This window comes from Gymnogyps californianus, chromosome 1 (assembly GCF_018139145.2).
Source record: "Gymnogyps californianus isolate 813 chromosome 1, ASM1813914v2, whole genome shotgun sequence".
NCBI lineage: Eukaryota > Metazoa > Chordata > Aves > Accipitriformes > Cathartidae > Gymnogyps > Gymnogyps californianus.
In genome coordinates, this window is record NC_059471.1 from 126,284,926 (window position 1) to 126,309,484 (window position 24,559).

Genomic DNA, 24,559 nt, shown 5'->3' on the forward strand with positions numbered 1-24,559 from the left:
CTTGTCTGGGTGTAAGGTCTAACATCAGAATAGCTCTCGGAAAACTGATTGTCGCAGCAGAGAGACGGAGCGTGCTGAAGGACATTGTTGCTTTGCCCTGTTTCGTGGCCAAACAGGGCTTCAGCGTACAGGGCCCCTGGCAGCTCAGCGACGTTCCTGGGTTTGGCTCGAGTCTATAAAGAACACCAGGTGAGCAAGAACAAAAACTAAAGAGCCGAGGCTAGGGAAAACTTGCTGCTTTCGTGGGGTCGGATGAAGACGAACGGCTTGCCGACGGGGCGGCGGGCACACGCGGTACCGGACCGCGCGGGGGCAGCCGGGGGCGCAACGCCGGGCCCCGCTCCGCCCTCCCGCCCGCCGCCTTCCGGGGCCGGGGCGGGCCTGCGCCGCGCGGGGATGCTGCTGCCGCGGGCGGGGGCTGCGGCGCGGGGCTGGGGCGGCGGCGGCGGCGCGGCGGGACGGTCCCCGCCGCCGCTGGCCGCCCTGTCCCAGGTGCTGCGGCTGGAGCGGAGCCGCCGCACCGGCGTCGTGTTCCCGCTGCAGAAGCTGGCGCGCTACCTGGCTCCCGGCGCCGACACGGCGCGGTTCCGCCTCTTCCAGCCGGGCCTGGCCGCCCTGCAGCGCGCCGAGGCGCTCTTCAGGTCCGGCCGCGACCACGCCATCGACTACGTGAGCTCCGCCGTCCGCATGGACCATGCCCCGCCGCCGGCCCTGCCCGAGGTCAGGGCGAGCTCGGCCCCCCCCGCGCTTCCCCCGCCGCTCGCTGGCTCGCCCGCCCGGCGGCGGGGCCCTCCGTGCCCTTCAGCTGGAGGCCGAGGCCGTGGCCGTGCTGGGACAGCGGCTTCCCGCCGCGCCCCCGGGCTGGCCCGAGCTGCTGGGGATAAACGGGTGTTGGCAGCATTTGTGTAGCTCTGGGGGCGGCAGTGTCTGAGCGCTGCGCAACGAGCATGTCCTGGTTTCGGCTGGGATAGAGTTAATTTTCTTCTTAGTATTTATTGTTGCTGTTTTTTAGCCATCTGTTTGTTGTTGCTCCCCCCGTTGTACAACTCCGCAATCTGGTGTGTCCAGGACAGCAGTCCGTGGCACAGGACATCGCTGTCCCCAGGCCTTGGCACCAAAGGCTGACAAATGGTCAGGACTGGCTGCAGCTGGAGGGGGTACCCCTGGCCCAGACACGTTGGATGAGGGGAGGTGGACAGGTGTAGAAATACTCTCTCTGCCTCTCCTACTGCAGGTGTGCTTCATCGGCCGAAGCAATGTGGGGAAATCATCTTTAATCCGAGCCTTGTTTTCGCTGTCTCCAGAAGTGGAGGTCAGAGTGTCAAAAACTCCGGTAAGTGACGTTTTTAACTTCCCACCCTCTTGGTCAGAAGCTGGTGCCAGCCCAGAGGGATAGGGCTGAGAAGGGTGGGAGGAAACAAGCTCTTGGGTGACTTGAAGCGGCAGGAGAACGTGCCAGCCATGGTGGCCGCCAGCTCACGGCTGGCGCAGGCCTTGCTCTAGCAAAGAAAAAGGTGGAAAGAGCCCAGCTTAGCTCTTAAGCCAGGACTGGCACATGTAGCAGACAGAAGAGTCGTTACAAGCTGAGCAGACGTGCCGTAAAGCCCTTTGGGAAGAACCAAGCACAGGGACCCATGAAGGTATTTTTAGTCTATTTTAAGGATAGAGCCACATAGGATTGCTACAAGGGTAGGAAACTAGACAGCTTAAAGCAACAGTAGCATTTTTGTAGCCACCCCGGGGGGCGGGGGGGCCGAGTATGGTACAGAGATATTTTGCAGGGCATCTCCTAGTCCACTGCTTAAAGCAACTTTTTAAAACCACCCCCTTCCTTCATCTTACCTAAATCCACTCCCCAGGGCCACACCAAGAAGATGAATTTCTTCAAAGTAGGGAAGTACTTTACTCTGGTGGATATGCCAGGATACGGCTACCGTGCCCCGCAAGACTTTGTGGAGATGGTGGAGGCCTATCTGCAGGAACGGCACAAGTAAGGGACTCAACTGTACCTCCACAGAGCAGTGAAAGCCGGACACCTATATACAGTGTCATGTAATTAAGGTGAAAAAATGTAGGAGAGGTAGCTACTTCCAGTGGTAGTATTGATTAGTTCTGAAGTCGTTTCCCTGGGAACCTCTGTGGTGTCACTCATTCATGCTTAGACAGATCAAAACAGCAGAAAAGATTGAGGTGCTGCTCCATGCTGACCCTCAGCTCCATGCATGGCTTTTCTTGGCTCTTCCTGTCCCCAAATCCTGTGTTACTTGTTCTTGCTTATGAATTTGGAAGTAGCAGAGCAGGCATGAAATAATGGTGGTGATTACTGTTCCTTGTATTTCTGGCAGCTTGAAGAGGACTTTTCTATTAGTTGATGGTGTAGTAGGACTCCAGAAAACAGATCATATTGCAGTAGAGATGCTGGAAGAGTTTGGGATTCCTTATGTGGTAAGTAATGCTTCGTTCTTGTGTTGGTTATAAGTGACAGATAATCTATAAAGGTGTGTACCCTCTACCTGAGCTTCTTATGCAAGTTGTCCTACCAAAGTAGTAAAGCCCCCCTTTATTGTTAATAAAATAGGCCTAAAATGTGTTGAGGGGGGGCAAGTGGGATTTCAGGGATTTTTTCCTTGATTTACTAAATGGACTTTTTTTTTCCAGTGCTCAGCTTGAGGAGCTTGAAAAGGTCCCCTCCTTATGCAGGCTATAGAAGTGTTTTGGTGAACTGTATTATACCATTTTTCCCCCTAGATACGACCCAGGGCTTTCAGCCTACCTTGCAAGATGGTCCAGGACTCTGACAGATGTTCCAGGCTAGCAGCAAAATAATCTTCTTTTCCTCTTTTAATCCTCCCTTTCTGGATCCATGCAGATGGTGTTAACAAAAATTGACCGAGCTTCCAGGGGATTGTTGTTAAAGAACGTGCTGGAGATCCAGGAGTTTGTAAAGGAGAAAACACAGGGATGCTTTCCTCAGCTATTCCTGGTCAGGTAAAGCTCCTCTCCATTGCTGCCGTTTCCTTTCAGGTGACGATTTCAATAGGGCAAACTACCTGGAACGGGTCTGTCAGCTCTAGAGGTGGCACTTCTCTGTGCCCCAAGGATGGAGGGTGGGCTGCTGATGGGGAAACACCCCTTGCCTTCTTCCCCCTCCTCTGCAAGCGAGTGGAGTTCAGTTTTCAAGGCTGCTTCTTCCTTTGGCCTTTCTCCGAGGGGGGCAGCAGTCCCTGTGCTGCATGCTAGTGGGCTTTGCCACTCTGTTTGGAGTCGTGTGACAGTAGCAAGCTGTAATTGTTTGATTACATAGCTGAAGCGCTTACTCTTACCACAGTTGTATGGCACTGTGGGAAATGTAATTTAATGCAGCCAGTGGCTGAGTTTGCTTGTATTACTCCAAGACACAGTAGTGTCTGGCACTGAACATCCACGCCTTTCTTTCCACAGTTCTCTGGAGTTTTCGGGAGTTCACTTGCTAAGGTGTTTTGTAGCCCATGTTACTGGAAACCTGCCTACTGTAGAGGCCAGCTGAAAAGACTGGCTCCTGATCTGCTCGGCTCATCCAGAACGAAAGGTACCAAAACGAGAGGTCTGGATTTTTGTTGTAAATAACCTGATGTACTAGAATTTATTTTTGGATAAACTTGTATGAATTTTTGGATAAATTAATATTTGTAAGGCTAAGCTTTTTGTTTAATAAATTAATCAATTCAGGAAGTTTGCACTATGAACGAATCCAGGCTATTACAAAACTGTTTTCTAAAACTTACGTGATTGTGCTAAGGAGAAAAAAGCAAAGAGAACCTCCAAAGAGAAGCTAAGTTTTAATACAGCATTTCCTCTCCCTTCAGCTAAATGTTCAAAAAGGTACCACTGCATGCCTAAGCTCTGCTATATTTAGGATACCAGAGACAGTCTAGTAATCTTATTAATAAAAACGCATTTAGTTTAGAAAAGAAAAACCATAGCCCTAACATTAAGCAAACTGTACTTCCCCAGATGAATTGAAGGATACACAGAGGTTTACTTCTCTCAGCTTATATAGCAGGGGCCAAAAACTACCACCTGTTGCAACGTCCCTGCTCTAAGGTGATCTGGAGTGGAAAGAGCCAATATGTCATCTGTGAAAGTGTGTTTAGGACTTCTTGTATATTTTACTTCTGTAACTCTTCTGCATCGTGCGTTCAATAGGTGCGGTGTGATAGCATGGCTCACTTGCATACATTGAGTTGTCCCTGTTCCAGGTGGATGAAGGAAAAGACACATCTTTAACGTGATCTGCTTTTTGATCACTGTTGGCTTGAAACAGAGTGGAATAAATGACTGACACCTAGGGGAACTCTTTCCTTCTGCACTTCACCATCAGCGAGTGCTGCATCTGCCTTCTGTTTTAAATCCAGCGTGAAGTTCTGCAGCTGCACTCAGATGAATTGCCAGAGATGAGACACATTCTCCATTATCTGCATCTGTTCTGCTCTGGCAGCTGAAGCACAATACTGATGTCCCGTACTGTTTAGGGGCACTGTAGCAGCTTGCAGAACTGCGTCCCTCAGCAGCTGCATCTGGCTAAGAGCACCTGCAGCTGTCCAGTTACAAGGTACAGACTCGGACAAAAGGACTGCCATCAATAGCAGCAGCTGTACAGGAGAACTTAGACCAAAGCTATTAAGTGCCTGTGTCAAACTCTGGCACTCAGTCTTGTCATGTCTTAACATTGCCAAACGTGTGTATGCAGTTGTCAAAGTTACTTATGTTAAGTGTTTAAACTTCAAGAAAGGGCAGGTCTTTTGTAAACCACTCTGAGGTATTTCTAGTGTTTTGTTTCATTATGGAATTTCTTGTAACTCTAAGATTAGACATGAGGTGAGGCCTGTTTTCAGCATACATGTAAGAAGTGGGGGGTGTGGGGAATGCAGTAGAAAGATGTGGATCTCTAGTTTCCTGTAATCAAGTGTGTAATTCTCTAGTATTTTACCTCTAATCCCAAAGTGCTCCAGAGCAAACCAGCCCATAGGATGCTTGATCCTAGGGGGAAATGCAGTAGTATCTAGACAGATGGAACAGGTGCAAGTGAACACTTCAGGAATAATCTCTTCTTAGTATCTTTAAAACAGGATCTTCCAAAAGCATCGATCTTGCCAAGGCTGTCATTTTCAAGGCCTCAGCCTTGACTGAAGAGCCTCTGAAAGTAAGTCTGTATATGTAAAGGAAAGTGCAGTTCTGTTTTTAGTCCCTCTTCAGAACAAAACACCTTACAGTGCTAGGCAGTCTTTTATTAACCACTTAAATACATTAAGTATGTCTGGTAAATCCGTTTGTATAAAAAGTGCTCTGAAATGGCAGCAGACTGTGAATTGGACCCCATGATCCTTGTGGGTGTGTATAGTTGCCATGAGGTGTCCTTAGTGGAAGCCACGTGGAGCTAGGTCATACAGTTTCTTACAGCTGTACCACAATCAGTAGGTACAGTCTTATCCTGAAGAACTGGCTTTACCTCTGGACACATCTGGGTTTTCTGCTGTATTGGTCATAAGATCTTCATTCACAAATGCTTCAAGTACTGGAATAACTCTTGCATTTTCCTCAGCCATCTGCAGGAGGGAACACTACAGTTTTGTTACATGCAAGGATCAGTGCCCCTGTGACAGGTAAGGTAGTAAATAAAATCAAGTTCTCTCCTTCACTTAAACATTAAGACTTACATTTAAGTGCCTTCATGGGAACATGCTTTGGGTAAACAGGCATCTGACGCACTAGCAGGCTTTCTTGCCAAGTTCTTAAGGAACATGCTGTGTTGTGGAGTGAGGAAGGGCACCTTCTCAGGCCAGGGACACAAAAGCTCTCCCTTTCTTTTTCCCCACTCATTGATCAATGGTGGGCCTGGCAGCATACTGAAGTAGCAGAGATCATTTCAGTTTTAAATGCTTTTGATGTCTTAAATTGCTTGCAGTGTATACACCACACTGCAGGCATCCAGCATTACCTTGTAAAGCTTTGCCTCTTCTGCACCTGTCATTTACAGAAGTGATGTTGAGTGTAGGCTTCTATGGAAAAACATTTTACCTTGTGCATCTCTCTGGTCTTTCAGCAGTACCTTCTCCTTTTTCTTCCTCTACTGTGTCTGGTCTAGTCTGTCACCATCACCCTGGCACTACAAAGCCAGTATTTTGACTGTATTCTTGCAACGTCCCCTAGAGTCACTATAGCATAGAATGCATTTTAGTAGGGACCTTGACCAGATAGTATGTCGATAATTCTATTAATGTTAATGAAGTAACCTAAACAGGTTTCTTGGGTTATTTTAAAAAGCAGAGCAGGGGGGATTAGCAGGTAGACATTGCCTCTCTGAGGCATTTACACAGGAGGCAACATGCACTAAGGCAGAGAGAGCTCTGGTTTACTGTCACTTTGAAGGTTGTTTCGGTGTTGCCTTCTTTAACTCTTTATCTTGTCTAAAGTCTTGCTCCTTGGGCTCAGCATTGTTTTCAGACTCTGCTCAGAACTAGGATGTATTGCAGTAGGAGCTCTCTGGTACAGCACGAAACAAATTTGGGATGCCAAACAGAACATGCCAAGTGTTGAATACAGACAATTAATTCTGCATTAAGTGGGGTGGCTGCCCATGAGAAGCAAGATACGGCTACCTCAACTATCAAAGTTCCGGGCAGGAGAGGAAACAGAAATTTTAGCAGCAGCTAATGTTTCCAGTCTGTATCACTGGCTAATCCTACTCATGCTTGAGATTACTTTTAGTACCTGCTTATCCCAGCTATAACATGATACTGTATCTTACAGAGAAATTGTAGCTGTTTCCGTGCAAGCAGGAACAAACCCAGACAGACAGACAGCTTCTTACATCACTCTCCTGCTTAAGTGTTTCCGAAACAGAGTAAGACCAGAACCTGTTTACAGAAGAGGCAGAGGAGGGAGGAGTAAGTTGTGGTTTTGTCCCATGCTACAAACAGGACACAAGATGAGCGGAAAGGAACAGAACTAAGAAAAGGCAAACTGATCTTACATTACATCCCAAAACAAAGATAAGTTAATAAATTGAGAGGCTGTCGCAGGTGAATTATTAAGAGAAGTCATCGTTGTGGGATTAACCAAAAAGTTTTATTAACGCTTAAATTATGATTAAACGATGATTAGACAGTGGACAAACACTCTACTACTTACTACGCTTATAATAATTAAGCTAGCTTGTATACAGTATGCTTTAGATCCAATATAAAATGTGATTTACCTTGCTGTAGATAGCGGATGCTGAGTAAGGGATCTCTCAACCTCAAGGACTAACCTTGAGAGGCATCAAGGGGAGATCACTGCTGTGCAGCCTGCTGCTGTGCAAGAGAGCTCAATGGGCTGTGGTGGCTGCAGATATTTATAGCGTAAAGTGATTGACTTGTAGTCAAACTCCCCCTTGGTGTACATGCAACTGTGCAACCCCAGCAGCTGTAGTTTTGTCTGGTCCCACCTCAGGCTGGTACTGTTAGCTCCTGATAAGACATGACCTAAATTCCTTAAGTTCCTGAGAAGATACGGCCGAGCAAAATTTCTCAATGTTTGTACAACAGGGCTGACTTCACTCAGGCCTACTTGTCAGTGATGCCTGAACCAAAGTACTGTTAATTCAGTCAGAGCGGGTGCACCCATCACAGAGGCGTGACTTATCTCTACAGCCCTCTATATAAGAAGCCACCCTCTCCACGATATCCTATAGCCAGTCCTGTAACTTCCTTTTATTCTCATCTGATGCATTCACAGCCAGTTCATATCTAAAAACACCACCAATAAAAAGTAAAGTAAGCATCCCTTCCTTACCTACACAAGTGATTTTAATACTGGGTTTAGTAACTGCAATTCAATCTGCTCCTAAGAACTAGCCACAGCATTAAGCCTGTATGCACAGATTTATTTTAACACTAATTTAACACTGTCCAAGTATTTGTGAAATACTTGATCTCCAAGTACTTCAGCTATAACTAGTCTACTTATAAGCATCTCTTATATAAGCACAGAAGACTGTTTTGCTCAATAATTACATTATTGAGCAGCTGTGAACTGTTTAGTTAAATACACAGCAGATTTTTTCAGGGAAGGTAGTTCCCATTTTTGTATTCTAATAACCTGCAACGGTATTTGTGCACCTTGTGGCACATTTACAAAGTTTATACAAGACAATAAATCTACCACTTGCACAGACACAGCTACTTAAACCAGTATTTCCTTTGAAAAACATTGAGAATGATGGAAAACATATTACGCCAATAAGTGGCAGGAGGGGAATAAATCTTAGCGCTATTCTTGCTAATGCTGTTCCCCAAGAAGTTATTCTCCACTGGTTCTTGTGTGATGAATACAGCACTGCTGGACTGTTGCCGTCGCCCCTGGTGCAAGTGCAGGATGCAGTGTCTTGGGATGGCACCAGCCCCAAGCTCTGCCAGGAAAAGCTGTTTAGACTCGGACACCGAAAGGTGCTGTACTTACTTCTTTTGAATTCATTCAGTGGGATCCTTCAGTGCTTCGTCAAGACTCTCTCTGGCTCTGCTCTCCAGTATGTTTTTGTTTCTCCAGTGTCTGCACCTCAGCTGCACCTTTTCCTTCTTCCTCTTCCGCTTCCTAGAGAGAAACCTTCGTCAAACTTAACTTAGCCAAGACATTTATTACACTAGAAGAGTGAGCCTCCTACTGGAGACATAACGGATTTTTCTTTATAAGGAAAAATTTCTTTATGACAAAAATTTTTCTTAAGGCAAAGCCTGATGAAGGCACAAGAAACTTGTATTTCTCAAGCATCAGCAAAACTAGCTTAATGATTCACAACAATTTATGAAGGATGTAAGGTACTGTACAATTCAGAACAGAATTATTTAACAGGGCAAAACAAATGCACTCAGACCAAGGCCCATGTAGATTCAGTAGGACTTCAGAACCACAGCTGCCTTTGTGCTCAAAGACAATAAAAAACATTGCGCTGATATTTAGCGATTTGTTTTCTTCCAAAAAAATGAGAAGGTGTGGGAAACTTAGCACTTGGCCTCCAATTAGAAGACACATTTCAGAAACTCTAGAGCTTGACGATGGAAAAAATAAAATAAGGAACAATACCAACAAACCTTGGGGAAGAGTTGGCAGGTAGATCTGTAAGCAAGCCAAGCATGACTACAGTTTGCACAGTCAGAAGGTGCTGCTGACAGCTTTGGCCTATAGCAGCCAGGGTTCAGGTGGCCAAAGTATTTACAACATTTGGGATAAAGGAATAGTTTTGGACAATTTTAGAGACCATTCTAAGAGAAAATTATTTCTTTTATTCCTTCCTTAGTGGCTCCCCAATGTGACTCCCAAGGCATACTTAAGAGACATTTGTTCTAAACGTAGTACTCTAAAGGAGTACTTCTAAGAAATTCACAAAAATTATTAAGAGTACAGTAAGCAACTTAAAAATAATGCAATAAAAATAACAAGAAACACTTTTTTACAGTATAAAGCATTTCAATGTTAAAGCTTCTTTAAGACATTAAGAAACACTAACAGGTGTCCAAGCTGATGAGGATAAGTCTTGTCCAAGCCCTAGATGTTAAATTACAAAGAAACACAAGTCTCCTTGCAGCTGCAGGTGGGAACTTAAGCACAAGTACAAGTTAAATGGCATGGGGCATAGGCCCTTCTTTTATAACCTAGCTGAAAAGCACATTACTTAAGCAACTGATGTGTGTCCATTTCCTTTGTGTGCCCTCCTCTGACATTTTTTACCTAGTTTAGTCTAACAGCAAGAAACATATCTCACAAAAAAAAAAAAGAAAAAATTGTTTATTTAGATGTTGACAGAAGTCAAGTATTATTATATAGAACGGAAAAGAGGATTTAGGAGTCACATCGTACTTGTTCTTTGGCTTAGGGGAAGTCATTCTGAGCTGTGCTTGGCACCCTGACAGCGAGGGACTGCCACAGTGAGGACTTCTAGATACCAATGCGGACTCCTACAGTGAACGCTCAGTTACAGCGGGAAGCGAGCAGCATACACAGAAGTTACCACAACACACTCGCATTGATTTCAGTCCTGCTTTTGGTGAAAGAGTGTACTCCATCCTCTGAATTAAATTCAGTTTCAAAGTTGCGGCCATGGGAAACTGCCATGCTTGTGGGGATTACCTTCAGTTTCCAAGTTGTTTCGTCGTAATCACTCAATTGTGCTTTCATCTGTGAAGTACTGAGAGCTGGGAAAAGGCGAAACTTAACTGAAAAGGCTACACATCCATTCCTGTTTCCTTAATTCCAAAGGTCAGGAAGAACGTATTTTCTTTTTGGATTTCCACCCTCACTGTCAAGAACAGCAAGAGCATCTACTTCCATCTCTTTACAACTGCCAACAGTTTCACTCACCAGCTCTTTGCCCTTAGCATATTCCAGCTCTCAGAGCCATCAGTTACTTCACTGAAAAAAAAGACTGTCCATTCCCCTTCCTGTATGTTATTTATTATTAAAAGCATAATCTCAAGTTTATTGATCTAAAATAATGTACCATGTTAGAAAGCAAATGCTCTGCATTCACAGTGCTCAAATTCGAACCACCTACGAAGCATGGATGCATGTTTATATGAACGCATATAAAGCAGGAAGGAAGAACTTGCCCAAAATCATGCTAAAAGCAGAGACAAGAATAAAGCCCAGTCTTTTGTCTCAGCTAGGCCAAATTGGTTCCACATGCAAGCAATGAAACAAGCAGTCCTCTTCTCCCTTTCTACCTATGCTTAGCCCGTATTTAAAACCTTAGCATGTTGTAAGAGCATGTACCAATGCCATCAGGAAAGGAAGAAAAACCCACAAGTTTACTTTAACTTTTTTTTTAAATGGTCTAAGAGCTAGTAAAGTCCTACGTATTTAGAATTCATACAGATTACAAGGACATTTACTTCCATGAAGCATTTTCCTGACAGGGCAAGGAACTCTGTGCTGTAACTGCACCAGTATCTTACCTTATATTGCTAAGTTTCATCTTCAGTTTCTCCTGACCAGACCTGGGCATCAGCAAAAGTTTATGTGTTCTTTCCCAAGTCACGGATGATCTGAAAGGGAAATTGCAGAGTTCATTTGAGATCCTTTTTCCATAAAACCCTGTCACAAAGCAACCTGCAATCTTTCAACTTCTCAGTACCAGAAAAAAAAAAAAAAGCCCACTGACTTCCATGTGACACCCTAGTGCTATTTTTCCTAAAATGGAAGTCAGAAATTGAAATTAGTTTTGAGCTTCGATACAGCACATCCACCGTTTTTCATATCTGCAAAATACATAGATTTATGCTCAACATATTACAAGTGCACAGGAACTCAGCTTCAAGTCACAAACCAACTGCCAACCAAAGGGAAGGAGGAAGTTGCTCTCACATTAGCTGTTCCATAATTATCTGTTGCAAGGATAAACGTGCCTTCTTCACAAAGACAAGAGGAGAGGCCAGTAAGAGTGACAGCGTAGTGGGAGTGTGTTACAGACCACCCAACCAGGGTAAGAAAGTGGATGAACACTTCTCCCCTCTTTAAACAACTCCAGGAAGTCTCTGTATCAGACTCTGATTCTCATGGGTGACTTGAGCCTCCCTGACATCTGCTGGAAGGGCAACACGACGAGACGCAAGCAGCCAGAATTTCCATGGAGTGTCAGGAACAGCTTTGTGATACAGATACTGGATGGGCCAGCCAGGGGTGACACACAGCTGCATCTGCTGCTGACTAACAAAGGAAGAGCTTGCTGGGGACGTGGTAATCAACTTGGCCATAGTGGCAATGAAATAGTGGAGTTGAAAATCCTGAGGGGAGTGATGAAAGAGTAGCAGATCCTGGACTTCAGCTTACTCAGGGAACAACTACATGGGATCCCGTGGAAGGCACCTCTGATGGGTAAAGGAGCTCAGGAAAGCTGGCAGGTCTTTAACGAGAGCATCCTCCAAGCACAAGAATGGGCCATCCTCATACGTGGGAAGACAAGGAGGCATACTAGGAGATTGGTTTGGCTGAACTGGGAATCCATGATGGAGCTCCAGCATAAAAAGGCAGCATATAGGAGGTGGAAACAGGGACAGGCTACAAAGGAAGAATTTAGAAACTTTCCCCAGGTGTGTAGGGATGGTGTGAGGAAAGACAGAACTCAGCTGCAGCTGAGACTTGTCAAGGACATCAAGGGCAACCAGAACTTCTGCAGTTACACTGGTAGTAAAAAGCTGAACACAGGAAATGTAGGCCTGTTGCTTAGTGGAGCAGGTCATACATTCTAATACCTCTGCTTGTCTTTACCAAAAAAGGTCTCACAGGCCTTTGAAATATGTAAAAGTGTTCAAGAGGAGAGCTGCCAGCAGCGGATGAGGATTAAGCTACGGATTACTGAAAAGAGCTGGACCCCTACAAGTCCATGAGACCTGACAGGCTACATCTGAGGGTACCAAGAGAGCTGGCCAACATCCTTGCAAGGTGGAGGTCCCTGATGACTGGAAGAAAGGAAATGTTGCACCCATCTTCAAAGATGCCAAAAGAACAATCCAGGGAACTACAAGTTCAGCCATCGTTACCTCTGTCCCTAGGAAAACCATGGGGTGAGTTATCTTGGAGCATATTTCTGGGCACGTGAAAGAAAAGAAAGGGTTTGGAGAGAGCATGAATTTGCCAAGGGTAAATCATGCCTGACCACCCCGACTGCCTTCTATGATAAAATGACTGGATTTTTGTATGAGGGGAGAATAGCGGATGTCATATACCCCAAATTTAGCAAGTCTTTTCACACTGTCTCCAGCATTATTCCTGTATCCAAATTAGGACATTACAGTCAGGACAGGTGCACAACTAGATCAGTAAAAATTGGTTGGATCATTTGGCTCAGAGGGTAGTAGCTAGTGGGTCATACTCTACCTGCATGGCAGTTAGAAGTGGAACACTGTAAGGGTCTATCCTGGGATGTGTCCAGTTTAACATCTTTACGAGTGGAGGAGGTGCATTTCTGCCACATGTGCATATGGCACCAAACTCGGGGGAACAGTTGACACGCTCGAGGGCAGGGCTGCCATTTAGAGGGACTTGGGAGAGCTGGAGGAAAGGGCTGACAGCAACCTTAGAAAATTCAACAAGGGCAAGTGCAAGTCTTGCTCAAGAGAAGGAAGAGCCCCGACAACCGCAGAGGGCAGGGACTAACTGACTGGGAAAAGACCACCTTTCTGACCTCATGGCTGACACTTTTAAGCAGGGGAATGGACCAGATACCTCCCGAGTTCCCTTTCAAACCAAATTATCCTGACCTGACAACCTAATAATGATGAGTTGTGATACACAGATTTGGGGAGGGTCACCAAATCTATCTCGGAGTAATTCCTTTGTGCCACAGCATCAATCTGGACGAATTACAACTGTTTTGCTGGGGGGGAGAGAGGCAGCAGCCCAACCAGGGAGCAGGGAACTCTCCAGTCCTACCTCCAGGTTTCCTTCCGTTCATCAAACCATTCCTCAAGCAAGGAGAGCAAGGGTTTGTCTACACTGGGGAGTGGTTACACAGCAAGCTGGTTACTGTAGGCAGAGAACTGAAACAAAAACCAAGGTCTACACTTACGAAAAAGAATTAGATTTTACAATTTTTTCCCCCGAAGAAAACACACTATATTAAAAACCTACTGAAATCAAAGCAGCCGAAAAGGATGCCGGCCTTGCAAGCAACAACTCCAGTCAGCTTTGTACTTCAGCGGCCACCGTCACACGGAACACCGACCGCCCCCCTACCCGGACGAGCCTGCAGTACCTTCTCGCCGGCAGAGCAGCCCTTTCCTCAGAGAAGCCCGCGCGTTCCGGCACACCCGGCTTCGCTCCGCGGGGATGGGTCTCCAGAGGAGAGGGAGCGGTAACGCGGGACGGCAGGGCCTCAACCGTCCCAACCGCCGCCGCTCTGTGCGGGAGCGCCGGGCGAGGCAGCAGGCCCAGCGAGGTGGGGAGGGCCGCGGGACCGGAGCTGGCACCGAGAATCCGCCGGGGACTGCGGCCGCGGGCAGAGAGGAAGAGCGGGACGGGACAGCGGCGGGGCCGGGCCGCGCCGCCCCAGCCCAGCCCCAGCCCCCGCCCTTCCACCGTACCACAACATGGCGGCCTCCGCGGGGGGGCGGGGCTGAGGAAGGGGAAGCTCTTCCGCCCCTGCCGGAAGCGTCCGGCAGCCATGGCTGACGAGGAGGAGGACGTGCCGGTGAGTTAGCGGTGAGGGGTCGCGGGCGCTGGACGGGACGCTGCGGCCCACATCCCAACCGCAGGCGGGCAGCCCTCGTGTGCCGCGGAGGGGCGGCTGGTGGCCTAGGCCTCGCCCCGAGCCGGGGCTGGGGCGGGAGGGCAGCGGGAAGGGGTCCCCCCGCCGCCCCGGGCGCTGACGGCAGCCTCTCCTCCGCTGTGCCCGTCTAGTTTGAAGAAGACGCGGAAGAAGCCGGTGGGGGCCTGGACGGCGGGCAAGGCAAGAGGAAGAGGCTGTTCTCCAAAGAACGTGAGTCGAGCCGGGCCAGGAACCCCTGCCCAGCGCTGACGGGTCACTGGCTGCAGGGGTCCCTGCGGTTTTTAAGAATATGTCCTTCCCGCAAACACAGCTGAAACTCTGAGGAGGCAGCTGTGCAGTTCCAAAACTCAGTTTTCCTTAGCAAAACAGCAGCTTTCATTCTGTGCCCTGGCTGAAAGTGCAGAAAGCTGTCATGTAGACCCCCCAAAAAATATTGCTAATGCATCCTCTGAACCCAGCTGTGCCAGAAGTCAGTGACACAGTCAGTGTTCAGTAGGCTAAACGCATATTTAAAGAGTGTCATCAGACATGCTTTTCTGTATATACAGCACTAGGCTTTTGTTGGCTTCTGTCTACCTGCGTATTTCCTGTATGTTTGCTCAAGAATTGTCCTGCCCAACAGACAAGAGTGCCACGCTGGTGCATGAATGCGTAGGCTGGTAGCTCTAACTAGATGCGTGCTGCTGACAGCACTGAACAGATGAAAGAAGCCTCACGCTGAGTGTTTCTTTCTGCAGTAAGATGCATGATGTATGGATTCGGGGATGACCAGAACCCTTACACAGAATCAGTGGACATTCTTGAGGATCTGGTAATAGAGTTTATCACAGAAATGGTAAGTCAGCTCTAGAGAGCATGGTCAAAACATCTTCACTAAGACTTTAGTCTTCTGAAGGTTAACGCCTCTGACTCAAGTACTGTATTATCCCAGGCCCAAAACTCTGATGCTAATAGGAAAAAGCTAAACTTGGACTTTGCTCTTCCAAGATTAAGGCAAAATACATGCATCTTGCTCCATGTGGATTTAGAACAGTGTCTGAAGTCCTTAAGTAGCAGTTAGATTAGTACTGTAGGGGGGGAAATACACAGCTGACTTTGGAGTTCACTGTGGCATCGCTATATGTGCAGCTGACAAAAGACAAGGCTCAGCTTTGAAAGTCTATCGACTTTTTGTGTACTCCCAGTGTCTTTACACGGATGGGAATGTAGCTCTGTGCTACAAAAGAAATGCAAGCTTCTGGGGCCTGAAGCCATCACTTTTCCAGATATTTGGATGCTGTTTGAAAGTTTGTTTTGTTTTTTGAAAAAAGTTATTCCTACTGTTTGTGGATCCCCTTCCTTTTGAAAGGTTGGCCTCATCAAAATGCCCTACACTGTCCTGTGATACAGTTACCTCACATTGCTTCCAAGTTCTGCCTGATGCTGTTCATCTTCAAGCACTCTGCAGACTAGGTGTCCTACATGTAATCTGGCTTTAGTTTTGATGCCATTACTGTTATGTGTATATAGTGGTATGTGCTGGGTCTAAGTGACAGGCAGCTGGGGACAGCAGAGCAACAGTAAGTCCATGGTTTACTTGGGAAGTTCTCTTGTGACTAGGATGATGGTGCCCACATCCTGCAATTGCTTACTTTTTGATTATAAAATGACAGGAAATAAAGTGGAATGGAGAGCTTAAAAAAAATTAAGGGGCAAAGGAACCCTGCTGACTTTCCTCTTTTCCTCTAACAGACACACAAGGCCATGTCAATTGGGCGGCAGGGTCGTGTACAGGTTGAGGACATTGTCTTTCTAATACGCAAGGACCCCCGGAAGTTTGCCAGAGTTAAAGACCTCCTAACTATGAATGAAGAACTGAAACGAGCCAGAAAGGCCTTTGATGAAGCAAACTATGGATCTTGATTCTGTGTGCAAGCTGCACTGGGGCATTACTTGGGCACCTGCTGCCCAAAAGGAAGGTATGTCGTGTGTTGTTTGGAGGAGTTATTCAGGATGGAGGTCACTGCTGGGATGTCTGCCCTTGCTCCCAGCCTTTTCTGAGAAGTATTCAAGCAGCTGAATGTTATCTGATTGTATGTGGTATACTTAGGTATTTTTATACTGTTTTATGAAATGAGAAAAGAGCTCTGATGATCTTGTAATGGCAGGAAGTCTGTTTGAAGTAGGACTGTGTTGAATCAGGTATCTAGAGGGCTAATGATGGGTGATTCTCTACAACTATTTCAGTTATCGCTGGGTATTCCTGTGACAGGAAACCTAGAAAATGCATCTTGGTTAACTGGACGAAGTCTTCAAGCCCAAACTACTATAGAAGTTCTGCTCTTTGCTCTGTATGTGCTCTTTGAATAAAACATTTTAAGTTTGTGCCCACTCCTCATAACTAAACTTACATTGATCAGTTCACACAAGGTGCATAATACAGGGGTTTGAGCACTTAATTGGCTAGGAAGGTTATTTTTTCTTCTGTCCCAGTGGGAGCAACTCTTTTGTTTTCTACCAATATTAAGCCTGGGAAACTGAAGTTAACCTATTCCAGATTTACTTGCACTTACAGCCTTTCCCTACCCCTGTTAGGCAGGCCCTCTACAATAAAGCAGATAACTGTTCTTGATACTGAGACAATTTTTTCTTAGTATTTCCTGGTGATCCTGATCTTAGGACTTAGTTACAAGCAAGAGCCTGGCAGAAATCACTAACCCCATTGCTTGTTCTAACATTATTTCATTAATGCATGTTGGAGTAGCTGTGCCTTACATTGCCAAGCAGGCAGAAATTGCACTTACGTTAAAAAGATATTAGGACAGTGAGAAACATGTTCACCAGTCAGGAGTTTACTGTTGCAGGGCACAGCTGTGCTTTCCCCTATTTCTAGAGCAGCTCAGAGGCAGTAGGTTCAGTTAACTCATATCAGGACAAAGACAACAAATGCTGAACAGCAATAATACTGCAAGTCAAGGCTGTCCCCTATACAAGCAGCACAAAAAGAAGGGTGTAAGACTGCTTCCTTGGAAAAGTGGCAGCAAGTCTTTTGTCCTAAGCAGCAATAAGCGATCAGCTGCAGCCTTCTGCCATTAGAGAAGTGACACTGAGTAAGGGTAACTCAAAGTCACTGTTCCCGGACAAGGCTAAGTAAAAGGGTGAAGACTATTCAGCTGTTTAGAACACCTTCCATAAAAAAAAAAAAAGCTGTTTTACAAAAACATAATAAAATAGTTGCTACTTTCTTAGCAGAATTCAGAGTGTGAGTTAGCAAGACACCATTAGGGTTCTGAGGGTTTTACTTAAAAAAAAAAAAAAATTGGAATGACTTGACCCCTTTCCTCTTTGCAAGTCCAGGGTCAGACACCCATCGCTGCAAAAATAGAATCAATATCTATGTTCTCAGTAGCTTCTTCCCACACCGGGCCAGGGCTTCCTTCCAGCAGCAGCCGCTGCTTAGGGGTCCCTGCTGTGCTTAGTTTGACACAGCCTGTATCAGCATTGGAATGTCCTTCTTGACTCAGAGGCCCCTCCTGGTAAGCTGGGAGGACGAGTGATGCACTGTTCTCACAGACCCCAAAAAGCTCAGAAGGTTTTTGCCGAACAGTCTTCAGAGTTCTCTTCAAGCGCGTGGATGATTTGATCCTCCTTCGACAGAACCGTGCCCCAAGGTACTGCTTTGGCCAGTGTGTATTTTGTGACCCATATAGGAGGTATTTACGGACAGATGTTTTGACACAGCACAGTTTTTTCTTCAAGCTTAAGGGGAGGAAGGTACACAAAACATAACTTTATCAGCTGCTAAAGCGTTATTTCATTTGGGGTTTGGAGAGATTTAGTTATTAGCCTTCTCTACCATTTTCCTTGTCATACCAAGGAGATACAACAGCACCTTGTACAATAGTAGCCAGTGCATTCTGAAGAAAGACGACATCCCTTGCATCATATAATCGTTACCATTAAACATGCACATGATTTAAGTTGCATTTTCATCATCCATCTTAAGTATTTGTGCATTTGTTAGCCTTTTAAATCCTTTCACAAATGACTGAAGCTAAACAGAATGTTCATGTCAGAGCATCCAGTTACCTGAACTAGTGATCCTGTTTGAGTTTAAAAAGAATGGGTTAGACCACTGCATTTCTCTACACTGTAGCAAAATACATAATACTAAAATGTAAAGTGTCAGATCCAGACACCCCACACCCATGCAAAATTACCTGCATCCTTGAGCCTCCACGTGGTGCAGCCGGTTGCTTTTCAACAACTTGTTACGCAGAAAATAAGCTTCTGATTTGAATTTGTTGCCTTTGCACCACAGAATAGCTTTTCTGAGTGCCTCTGACAGTTCCCCAAACGAAGTAGCTGTTTGGACCATCTGTACAAGAGATCCAGTATGCTGCGATTTTGCTATACGAGAGGAAAGTGATGCTGCCTTTGCTTTAAAAGGTGTTGATGCAATGCTTATACCCTGAAACAAAGAGTAACAGAAATAGTTAGTCTTTTAAAAACATGACATGCCTGATCCTCTCTGCTGGAGAGGAGCAGAGCACTGAGGTTTTTGTGAGAACATTCCTTATTTCCTAGGGAGAAAGTGGAAAAGCAGTCTTGTTTTGTGGAATACAAAAAGAAGAGGCAGATAATTAGAATTTGTATTCCTCTCTACTACTGACTTGCTCTCTGGTCATTTCACTTGACATACCAACAAATGCTCAAATTCCTAAGCAGAAATCAGTAGTGATTTTTCACTACAAAGCTTCCACGCTAACTTGCGTTGTTAGACAAGCAAAAATAAGGCAGAGAAAGGGGACATTTTCAAGCTGGGATATCATGTTTTGAGTGTTAGGGTCTTTAAAGTTAAAAAAAAATAATAATGTGTAAAACAGTACCACACAAACCTCTTGTGCTGGAGGTCTGGATGGTCTAAGTAAGCTCTTCACATCAAACCCCAGCCGCTTCCCTACAAAGAGAGAGGAGAGTTCCCATTATGAACTAAAGACAGTTTTAAGTCTTTGCACAGAGACGCTGCAATGCTTTGCCCTGCTGAGCTCTCAGATCTTGTGCTGTCTCAGCAGGCTCACACCTGTACACAGCATTTCCAGGCAAACTCAAGGGGACTACACTCATCTCGCATGGCAGCTGGCAAGGGATGAAGAGGATGCAGAGATTTACAGATGACTGCAAAAGAGAACTTAATGGGTAAAAGCTTCACGCAAACACCTGGATGTCTGCAGTCACTGGCCATAGCCCTGACTGCAGGGGAAGACTTGGGCACAGCCCAGAACCAGCAAGCACAGGATACTTGCATCCTGTACTTACAACCTTATCTACTCTTGTATGGACTGCAGACAGCACTCGTAGCTTCCCTCACTATCCTTGGGCCCCATCTATGCAGAAGCAGGAAAATACAAACAACTATTTACAGGACCTGTATACTGCATTCATTACCTGCTTCTCTCCAGGCTGTATCATGTTCAAAAAAAACCCCGAAAAACCTCACAATACTGACATTATCCACAGCTTTATAAAGGCAAGGGTACATGCAGCATTCTCCTCCTCTTCCGAGGACAGGAGAGGGGAGTTTGTACTAGAACCACACCCTGTGGGTAGTAGAAGTGCTTGGCTCTGTTGGATAGAAGTTATGGTCAGACTCTGAGATGTCAGAAACCAGTAGCACTGTGGCACAAGGCTTTACCTCTGCTGGCTCTGGTCACCATAACTGGCTCTCCGATGTCCGCGGGGCATGGGATGCTACAGTTTTTCACAGCATTCACGCAGGTCACAAAATTTCTCTTTTTCCCAACCTCTGACACTGCCTCCGGCATTGTTGGGAAGATCTTCAGCCAGCTGGTAGGTTTTTTTGTTGTAAGCATTCTAGCCTTTTGCTTCCTCACCTCAGAAGAAACGTTAACTCCAAGGAAGTTACTGATATCAGAAGGAAAGGTAAACTCCTTGATATAAGGCATCTGTTGGGTCTCAGATACCAGATGAAGTGATGTCGACAATATGCCATACAAGGACATGAGGCTCTGCAATACACACCTGTACTGAATCCTGAAGAGAGAAGACAGAAAGGTATGCAGTCTCCTCTAGCAAAACCTTGTGCTCACTGAACAACTACCTTCAGCTCAAGCAGAAGAGCCAATGGAAGAGATTCCAGGCTGCCCTTTCCCTATTCCCCCTCAATACAAGCTTATCTTTTTACACTCCATCACCACGCTTTCCTTAATATTAGCCTGAGCTTTAAGGAACTGTTCAAGATCAGAATGTAGGAGGGACTTGACTAGTAAATCCCTGATCAGGAGCCCCTCTGCTTCCCTAGAGCTTTGCTGAGCACCACACCTGGGACTCATCAGGTTCTCAGGTCACATCCAAATCATCTGACATGAGGTCTTCCCCCAAAAGCAACCCCTACCAACTCAGGACAATGGTGCTAGCACTGATGCCGTACAATCACCTGCTCTACGTTTATTGGGGAGACATATTTCTTGTGCCAAAGAACATTTTACTGAGTTCTTCTACACAATGCTGTTACTCCTTCAGCTACAGACAGCAGTTACTTTCTTGCACTGAGAGAGACTAGAACACTGATTTCCCTGGAAAACTCAGCAGTATTACAGAACAACTTTATCCCAGCCTTTCCATTTCAGCATGAGGCAGGACTTACTGCTTGCTGCAAAGAGTACCAGATGTTAGCGTTTGTGGCAGGCTGGCATTAACACCAGTGCTACGTGAAGTTTGCTATGAACCAAAAACAAAGCCTTCCATAACAGCATGTAAGAAGTCTCCCTCCACTTACACAACTCTTCAGGTGCTAGAATCAAGTCCAAAAGGATGGAGGGACTCCCCTCCTCCTCCTCCCAACTGAATAAAGCTCACTCAGCAGCAAGGCCTAATTACAAGCCCTTCTCCCTGACAGGCATGTCAAACAGACAGACAACAAACAAGACAGACTTTTGAATACACAAACCATAGCCGGCTCAACAACCCCGAAGCCACAGTGTTCAAAAGTATGAATTCTTCCGAGCAGAGGTGTTTAACAGACAAGCTGAAGATTACACCAGTTAAGGATAAAAAATAAACAGCATGTAATGAGACTTGCTGAACACACCAACTAGAGGCAATTCACAAGGCAATATCCTGGATAATGTGGGAGATGAGTATCCAAACTTCAGGTTGCTCAAGGCCGGAACAGCAGCCAGCCAACAGCCTGAGGTTCCTACATAATAACTTGAAAATAAGATGTTTGGCTATCAAAGAAACTTCAGGTTGCACGTATGAATTGCACAGTTGAGTCCATCAGCAATAACAGGGCCTACAGCAGACCTAGTTTTGGTCTCATGAGGTGCTGCTGGTGAACTGTAAGAATGTTTTCGTGGTGAAAAAGGATACAGAAAAGCTTTACAGCAACAGTCCAGCAGACGTAGTATGAGCTTGCAACCTCCCAATACCTTCAGAGCCACTGTTTCCAGCATAGGCTGGCTGGGAACTAAGCACTCTGCATGGGCTTGGGATGTATTTTTCCTGTGTTGATACAAGGATGAGGAGATGGTTATGATCTGGCATCCCCCCCCCACTTTAGCTCTGCAGACTGAGTTAATGGATAGTACAACATACAGGATCACAACACTTACTTGGGAATCAGTTCTGCCAGAGTTTCAATGCAGCCCAACAAGTTCATTTTCCATAGGCGCTTCAAGCATTGTTCTACCTAGAAAAAAAAGAAAACTCCTTTGACTGGTATTTTGAGAGACAGGAGTGCCTTGGTCTAAGAACTGTCACTATATTAAGTGACACCTTCCCCTTATCAGTTTAAGGGCATAAATTGTGGGTTTGCGCGATAGAATGTTCTGGTATGTTCCTGTATCTGCACTATGATAAAAAAGATCCCTTTATCACACTACTGTGAATATGGAATTAAGTGAAGGGCTGGAGTAGGCCATTGTTAATTGGTGCTGCATGGTTTCCCCTGCTGTATACAATGCCTTTGGTATTGGCTTTCAAGAACGAAAATGCATGAACAAATCAAGAAGGTAAGAACGATTCCTGTTCTATTTCAAAACAGTAATTTGAAGATAGTGACAATCTCTTTACTGGAAAACTGGTAAGGAGTTCACTTTTCATCTTAAAACAGAAAGCGCCTAATAGAGTAGCCTAGGATTATTCTTCCCCCCTCCCATTATTATAATTAGTTGAAAATGAAATCCCTGTATTACTCATATATTCAAAGGTATGTAACTGTACCTACTTCAGGTCTCAGCGTGAGTGTAAGAGACCAAGTATTGGTTCCACAGGGCTGGAAAGCAGAAATTGCACTGGCTGCACAGAGCCAGGACACCCACTGAACTAAAGTGCGGGGAGGCTCAAAGACGACAAAAATGCACCTGCTCCAAAATACTTTTTTTGCACGATGCTCCGGGCATCAAGCGCTACTCCAAAGGCCTTTCAGGGAGTCGTGACTGGGGGCCGGGGTGCAGCGACCAGCTGCCGGGCACCCGCCGACCAGCCGGCGCCGCTCCTCACCTGCTGCAGGGCCAGGTAGGACCGGTGCCGGAGCAGCCTGCTGTGGTAGACGTAGAGCACGGCCCGCAGGACGCGTCCCTCGGCGGCCAGGCCTCTCCCGGACAGCCGCTTGCCGGCGATGTCGCACCGCCGCCGCAGCACCGGCAGCCACCTCACTGCGGGCGGGAGCCAGGCACCGCCTCAGCCACCACAACGGCCCCCGCGTGCCCCGACGGCCTCTCGCGCACCCCAGCCGGGCCACGCGTCCCCCAACGGTCCCGCCCCCCGCGGCCGGCGAGCACCGGCGTCCCGCACGGCGCCCCGGAGCCTCCCAGCCCTCCTCGGGCCCGCGCCGCGCCGCGGCCCAGCCCGGCGCCCGCGCCGGGGACCTGCAGGGTGTTTGGCCGCCAGGGCCACCGTCGCGCTGCTCGCGGGCCACGGCACGTCCAGCCGGTTCCACGCCGCCCCCGGCGCCGCCATCTTCCCCGGTATGGGGGCGGTGCTGCGCAGGGCAGGAGGGAGGCCGAACGCGGGCGGGACCATGTTGGCGGGCCGAGGGGGATGCGGCGCGGGCCGGACCAAGACACCCCGCCGGGGGGGTGGGCTCCTCCCCGCGGCAGGGCCTCCAGGCGGCAGGCGCGGTGCAGGCGGCTGCTCGGCCTGGGGGTCGCTGCGGGGGCCCCCAGTGCCTGGTGTGCGTTCGCCCCTCACCCGCACAGCATACCTCGGGTGCTGCTGGGTGCCTGGCACCCCAGAGCCGCGGAAGGGAAGCTCCCAGGCTTCCCCAGCCACCCGTGGCCGCGGGGAGCTCCGGGCCTCCCGCCTGGCAGGACCGAGCGTGGGAGCACGGCCCGGCAGGCGTCCAGCGCTGCAGGCGGGAGTGGGAAAGCCCCTCTCAGGGGCCCGGCCAAGCTGGGTGGCCAGGCTGATGCCAGGGGCAGGGTAAAGGCCACGGGGCAGCCCAGAAAACACCGCCAGCCGTGAGGCCCCTGGCTATGGTGGGGCGCGTTGCCTATGAGCACCCACCACATGGTCTGGTGACGCCAAGGCACGCTGGCCTGGACACCTCTCCAAGGCCCGGGGCCTGACTCTGACACACTGCATTCCCACAATGTCGTAAATGAGAAGGGAAGGAAATAGAAATTATGAGTGTTATTCATGCTTTTTAAACCTCGCAGTTCTTCAGTGTCTGCCTCAGGAGTTTGGGCTGTTCAGAGCCAGCACAGCAGCTGAGGTCCCCTGCAATGCACTGCAGACGCTGCAGCAGCAACGAGTTCTTCAGGGGATGACCCCCTGTCGTGGGTTAACCCCAGCCAGCAACTAAGCACCACACAGCTGCTCCCTCACTCATCCCCCTTCCCAGTGGGATGGGGAGGAGAATCAAAAAAAAAGGTAAAACTTGTGGGTTGAGATAAGAACAGTTTAATAACTAAAGTAAAATATAATACAATAAAATAAAAATAATAATTGTAATGAAAAGGAATATATTAAAAAAAAAGAGAGAAAGGAAAAAAAACCCCAGAAAATACAAGTGATGCACAATGCAATTGCTCACCACCTTCTGACCGATGCCAGAGCAGCGATCCACCCCTCCCGGCCAACTCCCCCCGGTTTATATACGAAGCATGATGTCCTATGGTATGGAATATCCCTTTGGCTAGTCTGGGTCAAGTGTCCTGGCTGTGCTCCCTCCCAGCTTCTTCTACACCTGCTTGCTGGCAGAGCATGGGAAACTGAAAATCCTTAACTTGGGATAAGTGCTACTTAGCAACAACTAAAACATTGGTGTGTTATCAA

At 47.2% G+C, this 24,559-nt stretch overlaps 3 protein-coding genes across 5 annotated transcripts; 2 read left to right on the top strand and 1 right to left on the bottom strand.

The window, feature by feature from the left end:
* The first annotated feature begins 396 nt into the window (after window positions 1-396).
* On the top strand, window positions 397-10,492 carry GTPBP8 (GTP binding protein 8 (putative)). 3 transcript variants are annotated; one of them, XR_007768217.1, is made up of 9 exons: window positions 397-720; window positions 1,235-1,333; window positions 1,860-1,990; window positions 2,346-2,445; window positions 2,870-2,988; window positions 3,442-3,568; window positions 4,239-5,182; window positions 5,582-5,642; window positions 9,893-10,492. XR_007768217.1 is itself a non-coding variant. In XM_050915431.1 (7 exons), exons 1-6 carry the CDS (start codon window positions 397-399, stop codon window positions 3,524-3,526), a joined length of 858 nt encoding a protein of 285 aa, XP_050771388.1. In that variant the 3' UTR covers window positions 3,527-3,568; window positions 9,893-10,492. The 3 variants fall into 3 exon arrangements, 1 of the variants encoding a protein (XP_050771388.1); XR_007768216.1 differs by having other exon boundaries at window positions 4,239-5,642; XM_050915431.1 differs by lacking the exons at window positions 4,239-5,182; window positions 5,582-5,642.
* A 3,651-nt stretch (window positions 10,493-14,143) lies between these two features.
* Window positions 14,144-16,669, top strand: TAF13 (TATA-box binding protein associated factor 13). The gene is made up of 4 exons (XM_050915432.1): window positions 14,144-14,203; window positions 14,413-14,491; window positions 15,019-15,116; window positions 16,013-16,669. The coding sequence occupies exons 1-4, from the start codon at window positions 14,177-14,179 to the stop codon at window positions 16,181-16,183; spliced, it is 375 nt and encodes a 124-aa protein (XP_050771389.1). The 5' UTR covers window positions 14,144-14,176; the 3' UTR covers window positions 16,184-16,669.
* A 113-nt stretch (window positions 16,670-16,782) lies between these two features.
* On the bottom strand, window positions 16,783-23,518 carry NEPRO (nucleolus and neural progenitor protein). The gene is made up of 9 exons (XM_050915429.1): window positions 23,487-23,518; window positions 22,784-22,938; window positions 21,895-21,971; window positions 21,653-21,784; window positions 21,231-21,308; window positions 19,956-20,314; window positions 19,159-19,220; window positions 18,481-18,731; window positions 16,783-18,019 (listed from the first exon to the last, which is right to left on the bottom strand). Exons 3-9 carry the CDS (start codon window positions 21,939-21,941, stop codon window positions 17,620-17,622), a joined length of 1,329 nt encoding a protein of 442 aa, XP_050771386.1. The 5' UTR covers window positions 21,942-21,971; window positions 22,784-22,938; window positions 23,487-23,518; the 3' UTR covers window positions 16,783-17,619.
* Between the last annotated feature and the right edge of the window lie 1,041 nt (window positions 23,519-24,559).